The sequence below is a fragment of the Enoplosus armatus genome, chromosome 17, assembly GCF_043641665.1.
Source record: "Enoplosus armatus isolate fEnoArm2 chromosome 17, fEnoArm2.hap1, whole genome shotgun sequence".
Taxonomy (NCBI): domain Eukaryota; kingdom Metazoa; phylum Chordata; class Actinopteri; order Centrarchiformes; family Enoplosidae; genus Enoplosus; species Enoplosus armatus.
Window position 1 is genome coordinate 1,027,330 of NC_092196.1, and position 20,279 is coordinate 1,047,608.

Here is a 20,279-nt window from a genome sequence, read left to right on the forward strand (position 1 = left end):
TTATTGAAGTTTCAGTGGAATCACATTGTGCCGATGTGAGCACGTTGTCCTATCGTTTTACCAAATTCTGTTTATTATTTAATCAGTAATTATGGGCCAATTGTAATCATAAGCAATTGACCTGTCTTCGCCACATCATGAAACGGTATATATCGATTTTCCTTTCAGCTATACCACCCAGCCCTGAAGGCAAATGTAGGCAGTTATTTTCATATGTGGTTACAATGCAGGCTTTTACCCAGCATTCATTGTGTTGTGCCCTTGAACTTGACCTTGTTGAGCATTTAACAAGAGTAGAGCGGCTGTGTGTGTGTGTGTGTGTGTGTGTGTGTAGTAATAGTGCGACTAGACCTACTTGTGCTAACTTGTTGATAACTGAACCATTCACGAGTTCACTGGTCAGTTTGAAATGTTGCATTTTTTGTTATTCAGTGGGTCTTAATGCTAAAAATCAAATCTGTCCCTGCTGTTTTCAAAATACTGAGAAAAAAAAAGTCAATCACCTTCTTTTGTATTTGGACAAAAACAATCCTGTAATTTTTAATGGGTTATTACTGAGGAATATTCATGTTTGTCCTGCTGCGAAATATGAAAGTGGTGATTATTCATTTCATAAAAAAAAAAAAAAAAGAGAGCTGCAGTGATCCAACAGCAACAGCGTAGAGAACTACAGTAATAATATGAATATCTTATAGGCGACCTGAAACAATGTGTCGATTAATCGATTAGAAAATGAATCTGCGGCAACTTTGGATAAATTAGTAATTTTTTAAGCCAAAATGTCAAATATTCTAGGCTCCAGCTCTCTGTTTTCTGGTTCTCTTTGACTTATACGGTAGGAAACTCAATATCTTTGAGCTTTGGACAAAACAAGGCATAGATTCCAAGGTTTACGGAAAGATTATCATGACGAAAGACAGCTATTGTTTTTATCAGTAGCATTATTAGTAGCGGTGGTAGTAATAATAATTGTAGCAGCAATACGCCCACTGTTAGGTGAGGTTGTGAATGGATGAAAATGTAGCCTGACTGTTTACACACTGTTTGTCTTTATTTGAATGGGTCACCAGGTTTCTGACTATATGATGGATATTAACAGACTCTGATGCATCCAGGCTCCACGTCCAGCCTTTATATTCATTTATTTTATTTCATTTAGAAACCAATGTTTGTGTGTTATTTCAGCCCTGTAATACCGCATATTATAACATAAGATGTTTTTCAGTCATAGTATTGTTGTATTGCCAACTTGAGTAAGAAAGGTGCTGTTTGTTGTCCTTTTTATCCATCAAGATGCTGCTGAGCAAGGCAGTACAAACCCTCCACTGTCACTGGTCAGAGACCAGCGGAAACTGAGCAGCTCCCACTGACAGCGTAATAGATAGTGTTACATTCTGTTTACCTACATAGGGGTGTCTGATTATGAAAGACCTGAAACACCCGGGGACCCCAGGCTCCATCACTGATGATGCATCCCAGCGCATCTGCAGGAAGCTAGAAGATTTCATCTTTTAGTTTAGTTTGGTGACGACTGGCGTCCCATCCGGGACAGGAAGGGTTAGGGTTAGGGTTTAAAGAAGTTTTAGAAATCCTTTTAGATTCCTTTTGATCGATTCTGTTTTTTCTGATGAAGAAGAGCGATGAGATTAGATGCGGTAAATGAAACACATGCGTAAAGCATTTTTCAAGCAGCATTATCCATAGGAGCACACGGTATTAGTAAAGTATGAAAAAATAAAAGGAACAACATAAATGTAGTTCAAGTGGCAGCTTTTTTTTTTTTTTTTTTTTCTGTTAACAGGTTGTCCATGAGGCCTACGATGGTAGGTTCTCCCAGTGTGATGTTCTGTTCCCTCAGCGGCCAATAGGAGGGAGCCTTGTACCTCAGTCTGGAGCTCAGGTGATCATCCTGGCTCACATACAAAGACATCTATAAGCGCGCCAATAGAGGAATGTGAGGACATACTGTGTGCATTTCTGGCTCCACTCCATATATTCTTCCAGGAAGCTTCAGACTAACTCCAAGAGACAGATCACACTCGGTTGTAATAATCATTTTATTTATACAGCCTCAAAATCACAACTCACAAATTTGTCTCAATGGGTTTTACAGTTCTTAGACCCTCAGCTCAAACAAGGAAAAACAAAAAAACAAAAATCAAAAAATAAACTGTAACAGGGAACAAGAAGGAAGAATCTTCAGGAGGAGCAACAGAGGCAATAATAAGCTACAATACGGAGAGACATAGTGGCAACATTGGCTGGAAAAGCTGTACGAAACATTTCAACATTTAAGAAGAACACAACACGTAAAGATTTACTTTGTGTCTTTTATCTTGGTTTTCTTCTTTAGTTTTTTAGTTTTTCCTGAATATTTGGACTAGTGTGTTATGTACAGAATAAAGTCAAAATGTCCACAATAAGGTGGTAATAATAAGGTCGAAAGAATAAATCAATACTGGCTGCTTTGAGTCACACACTTACATGTGCATGTTTTAGTATTTCCTGACAGCCCGCAGTTATTCCGACTTTAGAAAACAGCGCGACGTCTCCCCTGCCTCCCCTTCCCCTTCCCTCACAGCCTCCTTTGCTCTGTTTGGGACTGTCATAGAGATTTATGCCTGATCAGAAGTGCTTTCAAACAGTCTCGTTTTTTTTTTCCCCTTGTCTCATCCAGACACAGTCCCAAACGGGGTCAGGTGTCTGTCAAGACAGGTCTGAATGGGACACTACTACCGTATCGGCGGAGCGCTGAGCAATAAGGTAGCCTGATGCACAGCGGGCCGTAGGACAGGTAGGCTCTGGGTGCCTTTCACATCATTTGCGCACAAAGCCCACTGAGCTTTAATCACTTCCAGACGCCATGACTGAACTCTGGTCTCAGCTGTCTGGAGAAAACCAGGTCCCCCGATGTACTCCGTCTGCTGCTTCACCATGTCACTGGTTTCATTTACTCTGATAATAAGATCTCAGGTGCTTACTGCTGAAACCCATCGCTCATTTCACACATGAAGACAGACAGCTCTCTCGAGATGTCCAGTTTATTCTGGACGTTTCGACTTTATTCTCGAAAATCCAAAATAAAATAAAAAAATCTTATACCTATAACCTTATACCTGTATATTGTTATATACTGAAACGGAGACCAACATCAAAAAATAAAGAAAGAAATTTAAAAAAAAATAGGAAACTAATTAAGAGTTGAGGCAAAAAGATGAGTTCTCAGTTTGGATTTGAAGGCATCGACAGAGTCAGACTGTCTGTCAACAGGGAGGTCATTCCAGAGGGAAGGGGGCACAACAGCTGACTTCTTTTCAACTCTGGGGACGGACGAGGAGCCCCGTATTCTGAGAGCGGGGGGCCGCTACGGAAATGTGAGCGTTCAGGCCGGTTTGACCTTTGCTTTCTGAAAACATTGGCGTTGCTTTGCATTAAGGGCTCAGTGAATTATGAAAAATAAAACAACTGCGGTAAAACACATTAACCGTCGAAATGAGCGAGTTCCGTGTACATGCCAGTAATCAGAAACAGAATCAGGATCGGCTTTATTGGCCAATATATGTCCCCGTGTACAAGGACTGTGACTCCTGTTTCCAGTCGCTGGCAGTTCCAACAATGTTCAGGGAGACACGAATACAGCTAGGGCTAAGGACGACAGAGCTAATCGTTGTGATACGTTAGCATTCAGCACCCCACGTGCACAGCCTCACAGAAGCCGCTAGCCTGGGACCGGGATCAGCTGCTATCCACCGTGAATGGGACCTGGAGTTGCAGCACGGCGCTGAGCTGCTGTTTACCGCTCCGTTAAACTAGTGGAGGGGTCGTCATCGTGCCCGGCGCAGATACAGGACTGCAATGCCGATCAGTCTTGTCCTCTCAGGCGTCATTGTTGTTAAAAAAAAAAGAAAGAAGAAGAAGAAGAAGAAGAAGAAGACGAAGAAAGCCGGTCTGTACTGACTCCTTTAAGCTCCAAAAAGGATATATCTAACTTTTGAGCATCTTTTTGTCAGGACCTCTCTGCCTGGTAGACATGCACGTCTTTCAGCCTCTGCACGCTCATTTTGTGACACAGGCTTTACAAAATGGCACCACACTTTGCGAAAGCCATAAAACCTGATTTCACAGGAGTTCCTCTTCAGAACGAACTTCCATGCCTCGGTTAATAATTTATAATGTACTTTCGCAGGAGGTGCAGTTCTCAATAGCTAAGATTATGTCTTCTAATGTGTGTCTTAGGGGTATAGTATGGTCATATGTGTACAACATTTCCTGGTCGGTCCATCAGGAGCCTGACAGCCTGAGCTCACAGTAGGACAACAGAGACAGCCGGAAGCTCGAGTCCACCACAAAAGATCAGGGCAAAGCAGTAAATAACTGAGCAAACTTTAAAAGAACACAAGCTAAACAGAGCAAACTGCAGCCACGGTGGTGATCATATAATTATATATATATATATATATATATATCCATGTCCACGTTGTAAAATGCTGCTACGTGATAGTCTCACATTTTTGGGCGATAATGAGTCCTGTTGTCCCTGCTGTTGTTCATTGCAGCAGCTGCTTTCACTGACTCTTAACACAAAGCCCGGAGATTTATTGAGCAAACAGTACATCACATCTGGGCATATAATCTGCCGCAGAGTCAGCTGAAACGGATGGAAGAAAAAAAAAACAGCCACGACATGGGACGTGACTTGATGCAATTAGTGCTCAGGCATCGTCAGGCACCTTATCTTTTCTCCTTCAACGACTGGAGTGGGTTATCAGTCAGGAGGGGATTAATCACAGCAATCTCACGTCATAACATGTCCTTAATGAATTAGGATTCGAGGAACGACAGACTCTCAGTTTCAGCCTTCCATCCACGCTGTTGAAATCAGCCCAGTGTTGCTTCAGGTACCGGTGAGACGATGAAATGCCGGATGGCTTCGCACTGAGTTCCCGCCAAGAGTTTAGCTGGGAGCGCCCTGGTGGCAGAGGGGTTTAAGGCATTGACAATGAACCGCAAATGCTCCTGGTTCAAGTCTGGTCGGGGACCTTTGTTGCGTATCGTTCTTAGCTGAAACTCTTGTCATCTTTATACTGTCAACTCTCAATTAATAGCATAAAAAATGCCCCCAGATGTACTTAAAGTAATGCAAGAAGATGGGTTGGCCGAGGTCAAGCACCAACCTCCGGGTCTGAAAAGTGAAGCTGATGCTGAGGTGCCTTAAAGCTACATTCTTTCTAATGGCCAGCGGGCGGGGGTCTGATTGTATAGAAGTCTATGAGAAAATGACCCTATGTCTCACTTGATTTATCAAAAATAGATGGTAACTCAGGGTGTGCTTTAGGGCGTGGCTACGATGTGATTGACAGGTCGCTACTCCTGTACTGTTCGGCTGTACTAAAAGACACTCTAGGAAAGTCTACAGTATAGTGTAATGTTTGTTTGTGTTTCTGTATTGTAGATATTTAGTCAGATAACTACTTGTACGAGCATTTGTCTCCACCAACTCCTGAGGGAAATATCGGGCTCTTCAGCTGCTAAATGCTCCACCGGCTAGTTTGTAACTGTGTCCGCCTGCTGTTTGGTGCTGAGCATGCAGTGTACAGTGGGTTTATCAGAGCTTTTTCACTGAAAACCTGCCTGCTGCAATCAAAACAGCACTATGAGAGGTGTGTGACAGCTAAACAATGAGCTGAAAGACGCTATAACGCTCTGCAGAAGTGAGTATAACCGCTGGGTTGGTGCTAATTCCCTATGGGTTCACCATTACGAGTGACACCTTTCTCATCCCACGTGGTCATTTGTGTTACCAGTGATATTGTCATGGTGACCTGAAAGTGATCTGGAAGTTTGCAACAAGTCGGGGGTTGTGGAAGAACATTGTTCTCCATGAGGGACGTCAATCAAACAGACAGAGCAGGTAGATAGAAAGTGGGCCCTCTTACAAAACACCAAAAGGCAGAACTGCAACAGCGAAAAACCACGAACACAATCTGGGCTGCTCTGCCTGTGCGATCACTGCAGGGTCGACTCCCCACAAGCATGGATGGTAGCGATAAAACAGATTCAATAGCCATATGTTTTACAGATACAACAGTGTACTTTGATCATTTGATCAAAACTACCATTCGTTTGGGATTGGCAGAGTGAGACATAAAACAATGGAAAGCATTACATCTCTTGTAAGTCCTGGTGCTGCGGATCAAATCAAAGCCAAAGCAGAAACTCTCATCTGTATGCGCAGTCACAAATGAAGTATATAACCCTATTTATTCATTTGAGAGGGATATGTGCTTAATAGGTGTCTGTATGGGACGCTATTCCTTCTTCTTGTATGGCATGTGTTTCTTATAAGCCCCCCCCCCCCTGTCATTACTCTGCAGTCCACAATGGGAGTGATCTGCTCTTCTGAGACACATGTGTAACAAAGTTCTTGCCACTGTAGTTAGTTAAATACAGGCCGTCCTAACTTGTATCAATTTTAGGTGTTAGCTCATGGCAGCTGAAACGACGAGTGTGGAGAAGAAAAAAGACAAAACAAAAACAAAACAGAAAACAGCTGGTGGGAATCTGATCTGGATGAAATCTGGATGATCAAAGTCAGCGGGAAACTATGTTGTCCCCAACTGCCCCAAGCAAGGCAACTTGCGACCTACTATTTCAAACCCAGTCAGGCCATTTCGCCTGTGAGGACAACAAATTCAGTCTTACACACCATTGGATAATCTGTCAGAGCCTTGTTAAAGAATAATACAAGTCTCCTTGTAAGGCTTGATAGGAGGCCAACACTGTCCTCACAAGGAAAACAGCAGCATTAGTCAGTTGTTAAAATCCCTAAAACCACCTATGTTTACATGTACCTGACCAAAAAACTCCAATGGCACCGCAAAACCTCTTAGGGAGGAAACTTTCCCTAACCTTAAACAAGTGGGGTTTTTTGTTTTTTTTGATTTTGGAATATTGCAGGTCATCATCTTTGGCGTAAAAAGGTTTCAACATAGGTCAGCCCCCGGTTGGGAGACCCGGGTTAAACACAGGCGCTAAAGAGAGATTCTAACCTAGGCAGTCCCTTCAAGGACTGGCAGTCCTCACCTTTCATGTAGCAAAGTGGGCGGTAAGCGTGTGGAAGTCAAGAGTGATAGGTCGCTGTGAAGCACCACCAAGTGTTTTAGTTGCCTAACCTTCACAAATTCTCCACCATGGTCTTTGCCATGGGTTCTGCTTTAGTTTCCACTGCTTTCCGCTCGCTGTGGGGACGAGTTCTTGGAGGTGAATCGCGGCACTAGGACGCGATCCAAGCTCCAGGTACTCTCCTGGAGAAAGGAATGCAACCGTTGTTTGCAGAGGAAAAACCAGGCATTGAGACTTTTTTTTGCGCTGCGCCCCGTCTGTTCTAAACCAGGTTCTTCACCAGCATCTCCCCGTCCTCTGATTCAGGGGAGAATTCGTAGAGAAAGCAGCAGTTCTTGGGAGCTGGTCAGTGGTGTGGGAGCAGGCGCTGGCTGGTTTTGGTCGATCTCTTTAATCTTCAGTGAATTCATTGATGCTGACATTAATGTGTGAATGTGAAAGAAAATCAATAGCAGTGCCTCTTCTTCCAGCGTTCGTCTGTTCCACAGCTACATCACCTACCAAACACAACATGGAAATGACCATGTTTGTCCTGGTCTTGCCTTAATATCGTATATCCGTCTTTAAATAACAGTGGGAACACAAGGCACGACCTATCAGCAAAGCTTTAGAGAGTATTTAAAAGTTCCAGTTTTGGGAAGCTCCAGGTTACAGGCTTAACCATACTTTAACCGTAGTTTAATTGCCTAATCTGAATCCCTGCCGCCTGTAGAAACTACCGTCCGTATGGTTAATCAAACAGATTGAGTTGTGAAGGCTCGACAGAAGGCGGAAACAACTGTTTCCCCCTGCGTGTTAGAGAACCACACTGACCACTGAACTGTTTGGAGGCTGACGGACCTCATGAATGTTTCGAATCAGTATTCCTGTCAAGATGTGAAGGCTACTGGAAGCCAAAAACATGACTGAAAAGTTAATTGATAACACCCTCCCCCTTCCTAAACACTGTTCTACTTTTATTGATAGCAGACAATTCCGCCTCATACATGGACAAATAAAGGTACCAATCGTCACTGCCACTGAGGGATGCCAGTCGCCAGTTCCACTGCGCTGAGACGTTGCTGGTAAGGGCCAACACCACAACAGAAATCCTCGAGAACTTAGATGAGGACATTAGCATATGTTGCTCACACCCTGCTAGATTGTCGATTGATTTTTTTTTTTTCTAACACGTTCAGTGTGTGGGGGTACTTGGGGACAACGCACATATTTTCTGTAAGCTCTCAAAACATTATAGCAACATGTGCCGCCTAGTTACATATGTTTAACACATGTTGTCATCGAGAAGCAATGCAACATGTGCGTTGTTCCTCAAATGTGGATATGGCGAAGAAGAGTGTTTGATCGCTCACACACAACAGCTCATCGCTCTAAATGACAGCCTCCCGACCTTTATCCCCCCGCGACCTCAAACCGAGGTCAGAGCGTTTCTCTAACCGCCGATATTCAAAACACATGAAAGACATCTTCACGTTGTTCCAGTGTTTACCGCAAAGAGAGAGGGGGAAAAACAACGTTGGATTTATCAGAGGGAAGCAAGCTACTGGACGGTGAGTGAGGAGACACCATGGACCCAGTGCCTGAGGAGTTTAAACCCCCTGACGCTGTGAGTTCCCGGCTGACCTTGAACGAGTCACGGAGCCCTTCACCTGCTCACTCAGAGCAGAGATGGTCGAACAAACGACGCTGTCAACTTGCCTGATGTAAATTGTAGCATCAAGTGTTCTTGGGGCTTGATCCATCGAGGCGGTGGCAGTACATGGTATAGGTGACAATTCGTGCAAATGCATGGGGCGGGGGGGGGGGGGCACTCGGAGGAGAAAAAGATTAGAAGCTGAGAAAACAGCTTGAAAACTTTGTCTATAGACAATGTACAAATTGCATATGCTAGCTAACATATATTGGCGGCCCCAAGAGGGTGAATCCTAGCTGTTTTTTCCAACCAGCAATGTCCCAAGAGGATCAATCCCACTAACTCTGGTTATCCTCTGACTTTTCCTCTTGCGCCACCAGGAGGTCGACTATTTAGTGCTTTATATTGAAACATCTCGAGAGTATGAATTGCAATGACTCTGATCCTCCTGACTTTTCATCCGGCGCCATCGTCTGGTCAAAATGTCGAATGTGTCCAGTGCTTTGGTTTATGGCCAAATACCTGGGAAAACCGACAAACCCGTATCAAACTTCATACCTGTTAAACATCGACACGCTGTCTTGACCATGCTAGCACGTCTTTTGTTGTTCCCCTAACTTCATGGAAGTCAGAATCAGAATCAGACTCCGAAATACTTTATTGATCCTCGGGGCGGGGGGGGGGGGGGGGGGTTGTACAGTACCGGTGCTCCCATTCAAAAGTAGGAAAGTAGCATAAATTTAGAGCTAAAAGTATGTACAAAATATAAAAATAAGAAATAGAAAATAAAAATATACACATTTACAGTATTTAAGTGAAAAATAAAGTAGAAAATATATACAATAACAATGTTTATGTATGGCTATATATGTATTGCACTGAAACATTTAAAGAATAAATAGTGAGGTAGTATATGGCAGGTGAAGTAGGTCCAGATTTCCAGTCTCTTCCTGAGTGTCTGACAAGTGCAATGCTCGGTCACCAGGCGACCCCTTACGGACATCATCAACAGCAGGCTTTCCTTCAGTGTCATTCTGTCACTTTCAGACTTCACACTTTTTATTTAGACTTGATTTTGATCGCTTGTATTTAGTTTGCTCATGAGAGCTCTAACAAGGAGTCAGGCTTCTCTGGGGTCCAACTGAGCCTGTCGGGATCAGACACTGTACATTTCTTTACCTGTGAAAGAACAACAGGAATACACTGGATATTTGCTAGTGCGCAGCCTACGTAACATATAAAACAGGAAATGCTGTTGTGTTTTCACATTTATGGTCATATTATGTCATGTTCAAATGAAATCAAACAAATTATATATTTGACAGGAAAAACTGTGTGTGTGTGTGGGGGGGGGGGGGGGGGGGGACACATAAGGAGTCATAAAAATTCAGCAAAACTATTAAACAAGCTTAAGAGGAGCTGTAGAAATGAAAAATACAATTCATGATTCTAATACTTCTAATTATATATATATAATATATATATTATATATTATTATAGGACAGCTCACTGAGTGGCTGCACGTGATTCTTCAACAGTACCTGAGTGGGGTTGTTGTTCTTTGTTTGTTTTGTTTTGTTTTGTCATAATGATAAATTTCCTGCTTGTAACAGTGACTCCACCCTACCTGGCGTCTGTCTGTCTGTCTGTCTGTCTGCCTGCCTGTCTGTCTGTCTGTCTCTGTCCTCCCGCCTGTCCCTCTTTATCATCATTTGGCCGCCGGATTAACAATCAGCGCAGATTATAGCCATAATAAGATCCAAAAGCACCGGTTCAAGGGTCAGTTTCGACACCGCGGCCGAGGGCTGTGTACTTACAGGATCGCTGCACTGCTGTTGCGCCGCACAAAGCCCGATTAATCCCGCCCAGCCTTATAATAACCGGTTATTATTTAAACGCATGATCAGAACCAAAGGAAGAATATTTTCCTCACATCGCCTGGCGGAGTCACCACCTTTATTACAAACCTTCGAGGAAAAGCCTTATTTTAAAAATAAAAACCATTCCTTTATTTAATCCATATCCCAGAATCGTTCAAATACACTTTTGTTGTTGGGGTTTTTTAAGAGTAATACGTGAAAATATATGAAGCCATTCCCTAAGAACCGTACAGGATACCATCACTTTGGAACCGAACGTCATTAATACAATTTTAAATTTAAAAAGGACTCTGAGTATTGAGGGGGGAAAAATAAGAAAAATGTCTAATATGAAATAAGACTGAAAAACACAGCTATCGGCTGTAATGCCGACAGCTATAGCCATAATTTCAACGTAATTAATAATTCCCCAGCGCGGCCAATTTGGAGCCATTAGGCCTGTAATGATTTACTTCCAAACCCCGCACACATCAAACGGCGGAGGACAATGAGGGTCTGGCTGCTGTCTCTGCCTGTGCTGTCTATAATTCTCCATAACAAAAGTACAAAGGCCGAGACGGAGACCAAAGGCTTTATCCCTAAACACCTTTAACACCTCTCCGGGCCGCGGCGCCGCGCCGGGCCGACGCGCACACCACGGCCCCGTCTGGAGCGCCCGCGATAGGGACAGGAGAGGAGGAGAGAGAGGAGAGCAGCCCCCGGGGGAAGACAGAGGAGGAGGAGGAGGAGGAGTGGGGCGGGGGGGGGGGGGGGGGGTATGTTGGGACAAAAACAGCCCATCTTCTCCCGTGACGGTCTGAACAGACCTGGAAGAAGTGTGTGTGTGTGTGTGTGCGCGAAGGAGAGAAGTTTTTTATTTTGCTCGGTCGGACTGCGGCCCAGCACCTTCACCGGCCTCTCTCTCTCTCTGCGGCGGAGTTGGTTGGTGGGTGGGTGGGCGTGGGGTGGGGGGGGGGGACACAGCCTGCAGAGGGGAGATACTCGACCTTAAGAACGACAGAGGAAAAAAGACGGATTTCTACTTTTTTTTGTTTGTTTTGCACCTCTATCACAGAAACGGCCTGATGCGTAAGTAAACGTAAAAGCTGCTTTTGAGTTCCATCACGGAGACCCGTTGATTTATTGACTTATCCCGTCTTACTTCTGCCGCCAGGAAGCCAACAAACTCTGACAAATAACGTCTTGAGTACATGAAATGGCCTGAACGCCAAATGTGTTCAACGATTAAGCCCTGTGGCTTCACTTCCGCGTGGTTTCCTCCACTTCTGGCTGTGTAAATAACAATAATATTAACTGCTAAAATCCACCACACTTTTTTTTTCCTGTTAAAAAGTACTAAAGTGGCAGGCTGACAATTCCCATTGCTACAAAAGTGACTTTTTGGCCCATTTGATGAAGGTCAAAAAAAAAAGCAAATTATATATACATATATAGGCCTATAGAATGTGATTCTACAAGAGTGATGTTGTGTTTGGGACCCAAGAGAGGTCGAACTCCCAGTTAGAGCTCTTCTGGGCAAAGTGTTGCAAAAGTCTTTCATAATAAACCTAACTTTAGGATTAGGGAAGAGTAGCAGGCTGCTGCGTAACAAACAAACAAAAAAGGAGCCTACTGTCACACAACAGACCGGTCGCGGCCGTGGAGAGGGCTATATAGAGCTGGAGTCTCGAGCAATTCTCGTAAAAATATAAAAAATATAATAAAAATCAGGAAAAAAGTCATGAAGTAACTGATCTGTTTTTTGGGGCCGTTAAAGGGGGCCCCGCGTCTCCAGGAGCCCGAACACAACGTTTGCTTCAGGCTTCAGGGTTTGAGCCTGTGGGCGTTTTTACTCCACAGACTTCTTGTGCTGCTTAAATAAAAGTCATGTTTCCCACTGTGAACTCGTGCCTCTCTATATATATATATCTCTATATCGATTCCAGTGGCGGAGGGCAGACAGACGCCAGCCGCGGCCGCAGCCGTTGCGCACGGTCCCGGCGGAGAGGAGCAGACGGACCCGAGCCCGTGCCCGGACCGGGACCGCGACAGGGACCGGGACCGGGAGCCGTACCCGCGCAGCGCCCTGCTCGACCAAAGCCGGCGGCACCGCACGGCGTTCACGCGCGAGCAGCTGTCCCGGCTGGAGCAGGAGTACGGCAAGGAGAGCTACGTCTCCAGGCCCCGGCGCTGCGAGCTGGCCGCGGCGCTGAACCTACCGGAGACGACGATAAAGGTACAGCCGGCCAGCAAACCCATGCACTCAGAGAGGTTGAAGGTCAATTAATGAACTCACTTAATACATTAATGTACGCGCCATCAAGCAGGTGAAGACCCAATGCGTCTGATCCGCCTCCCTGAAAGCAGCAGAACTGCACCTATTCTGAAAGAAATAGGCCTATGAAGCTGTTTGCAGTCAATATTCCAGCACGGGAATAGTGTACACCTGCACAAAGAGTGGGAGGGAACTTGGGAGGGGGGGGGGGGGGGTCATTTTTGGCTGGTTAATCAGGCCTTAACTCAGGAATAGTGTGAATTCGCTGAAATGTATCAGTACATGATTCCAATTCTGCAACTTAGAGTTTGGCTTAAGTCTCAACGCGCCCACCTTCCTGCAAGACAAGAGTGACACTTTTCACGGGGGGCGCCCATGAAGAACATCTTATCGTGGAGTTGGAGAGAAGCGTTTAAGAAGTAGAAGTTCAACATTTCGGGAAAACACAGCCGTTAGGTTCATTTTTCCGAGAGTGAGGTGGCGTCTCGTGCTCATTTTTTCTACTTTTGTACGGATTAAGCAAACAAGATATGAACATGTTCATTTGTGAGCTTTAGAGGTGTTGGTCGGACCAAGCCAGGCTAGTTGTCCCCCCGTCTCCAGTCTTTGTGCTAAGCTAAGCCAACCGGCCTGACTAATCTATCGGCTCGTCTAACTCTCCGCACGAAAGCGAATGAGCGCCTTTCCCAGAATTCCGAACTGTATCTGTTTGGGTCGAAGCCACGCGCAAACACAAAGCTAAAACGCCTGTTTCCGTGCGGCGAGCTCTAGAGGTGTTGGAACGGAGCCAGGCCAGCTGTTTACCCCCCCCCCCCCGCTTTTATGCTAAGCTAAGCTAACCTTCAGCTCCAGCTCCGCACCGACACGATCCTCATGTCTACTTTAGGAAATGATGGTGTCTTACCTCACATGTCCACAGTCTTTGCTTAAAGGCAAAACCATAAAGCCAAGCAGGTCAATACAGACCCCCCCCCCCCCCCCTTTACTTGTCACTTCCAGATTGAGCAGTGACAGGTTTAGAAGTGTCTCAGCATTTCTGACCCAACGCGGCAGATTTAACACGCAGTGGATGCGCCCACCTTCCTGCCAGCTACTGGAGGGTCTTTTATGAAAGAGCAGGAATGTGAGGCGAGGCCTTGTAAAACGCTGCCACCTGACGTTTTAGCAGCGAGGGCCTTTTTGCGGGAGATTCTGTGAGCTGGTAAAATAGTTGAGGGCTGGACAGACACGCACACACACACACACACACACATGCCGGCAACTTGTAAGTCTCAGCTTTAAAGCTTTAAGAAGGTGGAGACAGTCAGTGCTGCAACAGAGAAAAGCAGGAGTTATGCAATATTCATATATTTAGGTCAATTTAGTACAATTATCAGAACATCTGCAGTTAGACCCCCTACATTATATTACATACGTGGTTTACCCCACAGTGCCTGAACCCCATTCAGTATATTTGAACAGTAAAAAGAACGAATCATGGCCAGTGAAAGTGATTTCTTTCCTCCTTCCTTCCCGTCTCTCTCCAGGTGTGGTTCCAGAACAGGAGGATGAAGGACAAACGGCAGAGACACTCCTTGCCGTGGCCTCACCCTCTCGTCGACCCCCTGGGGGCGCTCCTGATGGGCCGGGCCTCTCCTTCCTCCGCCTTGCCGTACCCCTTCATCCCGCCCCACCTCCCGCACCTCCCCCTCCACCACCATCACTACCCACTATCCCCCGCTCACGCTCGCTACGGCGCGCCCATGAGGACCTTGGACGCACTCCGCCTCTCCCAGTACCACAGCAGACCAGGGGGGCTGCCTCCAACCACAGCAGCCCTCTACCCCTCTACCAGCATCGTGCACCATACCGCCTCGTGTCCCTGCCCCCTCTGCCTTCACTGGGGACCAGAACAACTGCTCAAAGCCAGAGGGGAGGCGCTGGGACTGAGCCAGCCCCGTAGTCCCAAGGCCAACATCCAGCCTGCCAGTCTGGAGCAGAGGGAAGAGATGGTGTAAAAAAAAAAAAAAACTACATGAAACGAAACCGAAATGTGCAAATAGCAGTACACTCACTGCGACTTCAATTAATGCTATCTAAATGGCGGAGCTCGCCAAGAGTTTCACTAGCTTCTGTGTAACTCTAAGTTCAGTTAGTCTAGACAAGACCCACAAGCTCCTCCAAACACACAATTCCAAGGTCTTATCTCAAACACGCTGCCGATTAACCGGAGGGAAACGTTTATTAGGCGACAAAAATGTGGAAGTGCATTGGAAGGCTGTGTTCAACGCCTTCAGTAGGTCAGTAGCGTGGCCAACAATTTCTACGGTTGCAAACCTGCCAAATTCAGTTTCATTTGGAGCACGCTGCCAGCCTAGCGGATGCATTCAGTATATATATATATATATATATTTAACAGCAAGCAAATGTTTGTCTTGCGTTGTTTTCATGACTTTTTCCCACTAAGACTGTTGGCACAGTCCATGTTTATTCACCTCGCACGGGTGTTTTCATTCGGTCCCAGTTTCATTCATTCCGATTCCCACTGACTCTGTGTGCAGTCACAGCTCTAAAAAGCTCTGCATTCAGTCGGAACACTGTTGTTAAGGAACCACCGTATACTTACTGCAGAAATGTATTCCGTCAGGATTGTACAAAAAGCGCCCGAATGGCATTACATTTTTCAGTGTAAGCTAGGATTAAAGGTTTTTCCATCATTTTTAAGATGATTACTTTCTAGGAATAACTACTCCATTTCCCTGGACACTGGAATTTCTTGGCAAAGTACAGATTATTCAGAAAATAGCTGTTGCCATTTCAAAAACCACAATGCCAGCCATACAGAATAGTTAGATCCTCTGTTTTTCTTTTTCGGCACATCCTCCCACCACTTCTCATTTGTCCAAGTGGAGGAATTCGCCTCGTTTCGGTGCATTTGGTCGTCCTCAGTCCGTGCAAGCGTTCCTGCGGTTATTTATCCAGGAAAAGGGGAGTAGATGTCGGCGAGAGCTGCCCAAATGGCAGGATCCCAGCGGATTTTCTGAAATCTGCCCTTGTCTCATTTTTCGGGCTCCGCCGCCGTTGATTGCATTTCCACGCTAACATCCGGGGGTCGGCTCTGCCATTCCGGGCACTTTAATGTGAACCAAACACCTTCTGAATCCTTAGATTTGTCACTGGCAAGGAACCATTTTGAAGCCAGCGTCTATATAAAAGCACAATCGCACCGAATGAAGACTTGTAATGTATATAATGTGGTTCTGGAGTTGATTTTCATTGTTTTCTCTGCTGTAATACTAATGACTACTGCTTTTATTTATTTGTACAACTGTAAAGTTCGAAGTTGCACGATAAGGAGACTAGAGTAGAGACAACGTTTAAATTAAAAAATCCCTGGGGAAACTAGAGGCTGGAGTGGTTGTGTGTTTCAAAAAACATATGGAATAAATTCTCATTCTCAATCCAGTGTATATGCGTGACTATCAGTGCTTGAGTTTAACTGTAGCCTCTACGTCGACTTAAAGGAATGGTTCAATATTTTTGGGAGATTATTCACTTTCTTCCTGAGCGTGAGATGAAACGATGGACCTCAGCCTCATGATCACGTTGAGTACATGCTGAACAGAGCAGGATGGGTCTGCAACACTGGGGTTTTGAAATGGTTGTTAGAGACTCCATCTGTTAACTACAGGGCTAATAGCCGAGGGAAAATTTGAAGTGGTGGTGCTAGAGTGGGTGTGGATCATACTGACTGACACAGACTGTATGTAAAGATGGCCGACGCGTCTCCACTTCCTCCTCCCACTGTACATGTGATGTCATTTGGAGCCAGAGTCTGGGCAGTGGTGATCGGGGGGGGGGTCCCGCCCGTACACTCGCCCCGACCCAATCACGAGAACACCACAGTCACAACACTTGAACAAACATCCGCATGATAAGAACTACCTAAAATGACAGAAGCCATCTTTGGGAAAAGTGTATTTGATGTCCCATCTGATAACATGGAGGGGGCGGGGCTTATGACCTATACTACCACCAGGGGGGCGAGACGTTTCGGCTTGACTTTTGGGGAGCTGTCATATCATATTCTATACAGTCTATGGTGTGGATGAGGGGCGCAATTTGGGAAGTTTTGTCCCCCTGTCCATAATTCCTAATTGCTGGCCATATGATATGACGTCCACTATATTTATAACTCGAGTAAACCCCTAAAAATAACTCCACCCAATTCATCTATGTAGTTTATGGCACTTGAAGAACAATTGCTTGACGGTTGAAAATAATGTGTCTGCATGATGTTTTAGATTTTTTTTTTCAAATTGCCGACCTTTGCTCTTGACATCAGACCAGTTGTTAAGTGATCCCTGTTAACGTACACAGCCGTAAAAACTCTACAGAACAGAGGCAGGCTTTGTCTTGCCCAGAGCCACAATATACAAGGATACAACCTGTGTGTTTGGTCAGGTTGTGCAACGGAGAGACAATGCTTCAACCGACGGAACCAAACGAGATCAAATGAAAGTGAACTGACACCACTGGCGCTCACACTGCCAGAAGGAGGAAGGGGAAGTGTTTTTGTCGTGTCAGGACATGGGACGGGATTAATACTACATATATCACTTTGATATGAACGCTGAGAGCACGGTTACGTGAATATATATAATCAAGTGCAAGCACATCCACAGAAATCTCGCAGCGCTTTGTTCTATCGTTCCAATTTTTCATGACTTTGTCAATAAATTTGTTCCTAATATCACTGTTTTCTGTTTTAATTAGTGCTTTTTAAATACACTTTAAATAGAAATGTATTGTGGGACCCCAGTAAAAAGCACCCAATTTCACCTATGCAGTTTTAAAAGATGGAAATATTTATGGAGTTCATGTTTGCCATGGGTCCTAATAATGGCTGCATTGGATCGTACGTCAATGTCGCCGCCATATTGGAGCGGGCAGGACCAGTCACGCTTGACAAACGTGAGTTTTTAATCATTCCTTATGACAATGAATTATTTTACACCACGCCAGTAATTAAATTAATGTTAGCCTAGCGTTGATACACACTTTTGAGCATCTAGCAGCAATTATAGCCGAACTATCAAGACTCGCTAACTCTAACCTGAGCTAAGCTAAGGTAAGGTTAGGGTTAGGTAGCTATAACTTAGCTATGCAGCATGGATCTGGCGTTTGGTTGACTCGTAACGTTAGCTGATGAAGTTAACTTGCAAACAGTAAGCTAGTTTGTATCACAGAGCCAATGGTCCAAATAAAATATAGGAACATTACAGATAGCAATGTTATTCTAAATATGATTATAAATCACAGTAAATCAGTCGTTTTGTATGTTGTGTGGGCGCGAGCAACAGGATGCTGACTGCAGTTCACTTAACGGCCACCGGTGTCATTAAAAACGACTTTCTGAAGACTCCATATAGACCCTTTAAATTTTTTTTTGAAAAATCTATGTTTTTTGAAATACCATGTTTTCTCAGTTGGTATTTCCCTTCACAAAAAAAATTATACCTTGCATCTCCAAAGGTTAGTTTTTTTTTTTGTTTGTTTTTCTGTTTCCATTCACTTAAAAGTATGGTAACACACTGTAATCTACTGTAAATGGTACAAATGCACTTCGATCGAAAAATCCCTTTAAATGCCACTTTCACAATGAATCTGTCATGTTCACTCGGCAGAATAAAATATCCTCTCTGACCCGATTCATATTAGTGTGGTACCACTGATTAATTTGCCGCAGTTCCCTGTGGTCTGTCGGAGTTTTACAGTCAAAGCACAAACCTTCCACTGAAGCAATAAACTGATTAAAAGATTGAAATTGCCGCGTGTGTGTGTGTGTGCGCGCGCGACGGACTGAAAGACAGAATGAGACAGAGAAAGATATGTCTTGCTAAACCGTGTGCATGCTTGAATTTGTTTGTTTGCACCTGCCCTCCTTTTTGTTCATGCCTTGCAGTCGCTGTTGGGTCCAACAGCCCTCACAGAGTGCAGCAGCCCTCGTCTTGTAAATGGTGCAGAGGCTGTAAAGGGTTTTTGGACAGAAAAGTCAATCAGTCTGTCGGCTGGCGATTCCTGTAAAAGACATGAGCTGTGCGCACGCTGCTGCTAAACTGCACCACCACTGAACTCTTCTTCTCTGCTTTTAACCCGATCTGATGCCCTGAGTCTGATGTGTTCTGCAGCCACGTGACAGTCTTTTCCTTGTGCGCAGACTGCTGCTGGCATTGCTTTGTGTCCGGTTGACCAGAAAACCGCGCCGGGGGCCTCATATATAAAACAGACTTACGGTCAATTAAGTGTGACTTAGGCAGAAAACCTCTAACGTCTAAGTGATTCTCCTGCTGGTTATGTAGAGGTACTGCAGTTTTTGGACGCATACGCGCCCAAGCCTGTGGTGAACTTTGCATTCATTTTATGAACGACGTGACAGGAGTTATCAATTAAAAGTGTGACAAATGAATTGCTAGATGGAAGGTGTATATATGAATACTGCTATAAATGCTATGTGGAATTAGAAAGAAGTAACCATGGCTGGAGATAGTTTTCAGAGATCAGAATTACTTTATTGCGCATGAGCCGTGGCGTATGAGTCGCTATCGTCTCACCAATATGCTATATCCACTTTGGGACATAAAGGGGAAATCGCCGTAAGGCAGGTGCCCTCAACCTTAAGTTAATTTGAGAGTTATAGATCTCTAGAGAAACTTGCATTTTCATTTCATTTTCCGGATTCATTGCAGTAACTTTGATGAGCCCCTGGCTTTTCATCTAACGCCATCAACAGGTCAATATTTTGTCCACAGGGCGGCTGTGGCTCAGGAGGTGGAGCACTTCGGTCCCCAGCCCCCCAATACATCCATTTATCTACCATTCATGACCTGCTAAACCAATGGCATTCCCATCAGCCTCAGCTGTGCACTGCGTTTATTCGTAATTAGCTAAATGGTAACGCTAACACGCTAAACTAAGATGGTAAATACAGAAAACATTATACCTGCTAAACATCAGCGTGTTAGCACCGTCACCGTGAGCATGTTAGCATTTAGCCCAAAGGACCAACGTGCCTACTGTTCAGCCAGAGCTGCTAGCATTGCTGTAATATTGCTATTGCCAATTTTTAGTTTATTTTGTGAAATGATGACACGATTTACCTTTGTAATAATGATGCATTGAAAAGATTCTTTTTCTCACACGCCTGCAGATTGAATGATGGCTCTATACCTTGAAACTGGCTAAATAACAAGCAGCAACAACAACAACAAACAAATCTTTTCCATTGCGTTTTCCGCTACCGCGGCGTGTTATACCATACAGCCCAAATCAAATAACACAACACTACAATTTTCAAACAAACTAAACGCTTTACTGCGCCCCTCGACAGCAGTGGATTGGATACGCCAGG

General features: G+C 44.7%; 1 protein-coding gene across 1 annotated transcript; it reads left to right on the top strand.

Annotated features, from left to right (window-relative positions):
* The first annotated feature begins 8,689 nt into the window (after positions 1-8,689).
* Positions 8,690-14,886, top strand: eve1 (even-skipped-like1). Its single transcript, XM_070922800.1, is given in 4 exon segments — positions 8,690-8,728; positions 12,561-12,582; positions 12,585-12,850; positions 14,416-14,886. Coding segments are annotated over 4 exon segments (798 nt in total).
* The last annotated feature ends 5,393 nt before the right edge of the window (positions 14,887-20,279 follow it).